This window comes from Hylaeus volcanicus, chromosome 2 (genome assembly GCF_026283585.1).
Source record: "Hylaeus volcanicus isolate JK05 chromosome 2, UHH_iyHylVolc1.0_haploid, whole genome shotgun sequence".
In the NCBI taxonomy this organism is placed as follows: Eukaryota; Metazoa; Arthropoda; class Insecta; order Hymenoptera; family Colletidae; genus Hylaeus; species Hylaeus volcanicus.
Window position 1 is genome coordinate 21,434,658 of NC_071977.1, and position 3,909 is coordinate 21,438,566.

The 3,909-nt window shown below is 38.6% G+C and overlaps 1 protein-coding gene across 2 annotated transcripts in view; it reads left to right on the forward strand.

Moving 5' to 3' along the window:
- Positions 1 to 3,909, forward strand: part of LOC128872970 (dipeptidase 1-like) — a 263,664-nt gene that overhangs the window by 250,118 nt on the left and 9,637 nt on the right. Inside the window, exons 4-5 of one of the 2 annotated variants that reach the window (XM_054116192.1) lie at positions 2,311 to 2,499; positions 3,657 to 3,856. In XM_054116192.1, coding sequence (XP_053972167.1) covers positions 2,311 to 2,499; positions 3,657 to 3,856 — 389 coding nt within the window. Of the gene's footprint in view, positions 1 to 2,310; positions 2,500 to 3,653; positions 3,857 to 3,909 lie in introns of both variants that reach the window. The other variant, XM_054116191.1, reaches the window with a different exon arrangement.

Consider the following 3,909-nt stretch of genomic DNA (forward strand, 5'->3'; position numbering starts at 1 on the left):
GACACTTGACACTTGACACTTGACACTTGACACTTGACACTTGACACATTTCACTTTGCACTTTTCCACTTTGCACTTTGTACTTCTCCACTTTCCACTTCTTCCACTTTCCACTTTTTCACTTTCCATTTTGTCACTTTCCATTTTGTTACTTTCCACTTTTTCACTTTCCACTTTTGATATCTAAATATCTTATTACCAGTTCGCAGCCATTAGCTCGATATTATTCGTGACGAACAATACTTCGTCACGAATAATACCGATTACCAGGTCTCACCACGTGGAGGTTGCTGCAACTGGAGACCCGGAGATAGAAGGAATTAAACTTCCTTCGATCTCCCTCTACATAGAGTATACACGCATAGATGCATACTCTAGATAGAGTCGACGAGCTTAATACTAAGTACGAAACGATGGAAATCAAAGGAAAACAAAATTCCCTTCGATTTCCAAAGTCTAAATCTGACTCTGCCAAATAATTATTTGAACTAAATGGAAACTAAATGGAAATCGCGACACGACGCGACCATGAAACTGGACTTACTGAGTCAGTCCCGTTTCTTCTTGTTGGATCTGGACTCGAGAGGAAGACGACCGACGCCTCCGAACCAGTCCTCCACACCCTGTACCCATCTGGAAGCCACGACGGACCCGACTTGCACCCGTCTCACTGCGCTTTGGACTTACTGCACTGCGCCGGGAGCCTGGACTACACCAGACGGGTACAGGGAATAGAGAACCGATCCGGAGGAGCCGATTGTCTTCCTCTCGAATACAGATCCACCAGGAGGACGGCAACCGACCTTTCTGTCCAGTTACACAGTTGATCAGTTCACTTATGACATGAAGTAATAGTGACCGAAATGGAGAACGGAGTTGCGAGTCCAGTGTGGACTTACGAACAAACAAAATAATTGAACAAATGATTACTAATTATTTGGCAAAGGAAAGACACTCGCACACGCATGCCTTAAAACTAACCAAACCAAACTAAGATACCCACAACCAATACCAAACTACGATAACTAAGGAAAACTACAAATAGGAGGGACGCGAGACGCGGACGCGCGATCGCGACATCCATATCGACCGATGGATCGTCGAAGAATGAGCTCTCACCCCTCGTATACCTGTATCGGTCGAGGGTAGTGGCTCGCTTGTGCGTCTCGAAGTAGAGAAGGGGAAGAGCGAACAACAACCGCGTGACATGTCGTGACATGTCGATTCGAAGGCTCGTTGGATCCATCCACAAAAGAATTTACGAAACATTAATACCACAGCATAATCAAATTCCCCATGATTGTTTAAATAATAAGTCTTGTTAATAATTAATTTAACTATTGTCAGAAATTAATATTTAGTTGGTGCAATTAATAGACATTATAATATAGAAAAATATCTTGCGATTACTTTTTCTCAACTTGTCATGTTCGGAAATATTACTTTTTCGAAAAACATTGGTATAATAATCTGAAACTTTCAAATGCATTAAATATGTACATCTCCGAATTAATTGAATATTTACAATGCATATGATAGTAACATTCAGTTTTCGATTAAATATTAAAAACAATCACGTTTCAAAGTAAGTATTCAAAGTAAGTATTCACACAGTAATCGTAAGAAATTTTTCTATATCGTTATATCTGTTAACTGGAATAACTAAAAATTAATTTCTGACAATAGTTACATTAATTATTAACAGTATTTGTTCAAGCAATGACCGAGAATATGATTTTGCTGTAATATTACACCGCGCGGACAGCGATAGATGGTTTTTCTAAAAATGTTCTAAATCATTACTAACCAAGAAGTAACAAGTTTGTGATTTCAATCAACCAATTACGTTTCTTTTGAGTAGCTTCGTGTGTGGACGACCAGCAATTACCGAAATATTAGACCACATAAGTTTTGTCCCTAGATCACTGAAATATCACACTGTGCGTCCTGTTCTTTATTCGCTGTCCTTCTCTATTTTCATCGCATTTCCCCTCCACTTTTCAAGCTGTGCCACGGGACATATTTATTGTGTTACTAACCACCCGTTTCATTCCCTCGCAACATTTTTCACCGTATAACGGGTCATGAATCTCGACTGTTCGAAAATAAAGAGATTTTCAATCTTAAAAACAAAGTGACTCCTTAAAATTTAACGTGATTATCTAAAATATTTTTCTAAATATTTGTTTAAAATTTCAAAGCTTTATATTTGACACGGTATGCTTCCGAAGTGTCTAACTTGCATCAGGATCGAGGATCTTAAATATCTTTCACTCAATTATTTGTAAATGACTGATGCTTGACTTTCAGAGATCCTGGAGGCCCACGGAAGGGGCAGGATAGCTTCCCTGATCGGGGTGGAGGGTGGACATAGCCTAGGAAGTAGTTTAGCCGTTTTAAGGACACTGTATCACTTGGGTGTACGGTACCTCACGCTCACGCACACTTGTAACACACCATGGGCGAAAAGTTCGTCGGTGGAGGACGGAAATGAGGACAGTGAGTATCGTGAAACGATAAAATTACCATTTTTACATACTAACGACCTCGAGAAAGAAACTTTGTAACGCTAATGTCCAGCCAACGCTTGGCTCTACTTTGGGCGCCATTCTGTAACGATGAGTCCTATAAATCAGTGTTATACGTGGTTGATTTGCGTAACAAAACATATAAATTTCGTTTTTACTTCATAAATAAACTCCACGTACACACATTCGCTAACAACGAATATAAATCGTGTTTACTCTCCAAATTGTCCATTCAACACAAGTTCTAAAATTTTTACTCAAATGAACCAAAGAACGAATATACATATTTCAATTTCATATATTTTAATTTAAACAGTAAAAGAACATAGATTCAATTGATGGAAAATTATATTACTACACTTTTAAAAAAATATATATACATACCGAGCGAATTTTATTTTAAGGGGTACAAAATCGTATAATTTGACTGTAACACCTGATGTAATACCAGTCTTACATTTATTTGTTCTTTATATTCATTTAATTCTGGTTTTACATTACTTTGCTTATAAACTTCTCTCCATAATCCTCTGGCAACCCCACTGACTCAATGACTGCCCTATAGCTCGTGTATCTCGAGATTGCTACAATCAAACACAGCAACAGTTCCTGGAGGCAATATGTGCCTACATATTGTGTATATAATTGGTTTATTATGTAATACGTTCATATTTACATATATTCAATCAATGGAAAAGTAGATTGTTACATTTTAGAAAAATCGGAGCTTCGAGAACATATTCGATATGTATATAGTCTATACATAATTAATTCAACATCTAATACGTTCATGTATACATATATTCAATAAATGGAGAATATTGTTGCATTTACATTATTATTATATTTTTGGGAAATCCCTGCTCCGAATTATACGCTCCTATTCGAAACGATTCGGTCGTTAAAAATGAAGCAGTTCCTCTAGCCGTTTCGAGTACCTCGTTTGATATCGCGCTCTGCAACCTCGATAGACCATAGACGAAATAAACTTCCGAAGCCGCTGCCCCGTGAACGTTCGAGGTCGTTAAGAAATCCCGATCTTTATTGTGCTGAAAAACGGGTGAACGTTTCGGCGGTGAATAGGGGGCGAAAGAACGCAAAAGCAAGTATCACCTTTTGTTTCAGAAGGTGGTCTGACGGAGTTCGGTAAAGCTGTGGTCCAGGAAATGAATAGGCTCGGAATGCTGATAGACCTTAGTCACACAGCGAGGGCTACCATGAGGGACGCTTTAAAGGCCAGCAGAGCGCCCCTCATTTTTTCTCACTCGTCGGCCTTTGCCATTTGCAACTCCTCGAGAAATGTTCCCGACGACATTCTAAAGCAGCTGGTACGTTACAAATACAAATACAAATACAAATACAAATACAAATACAAATACAA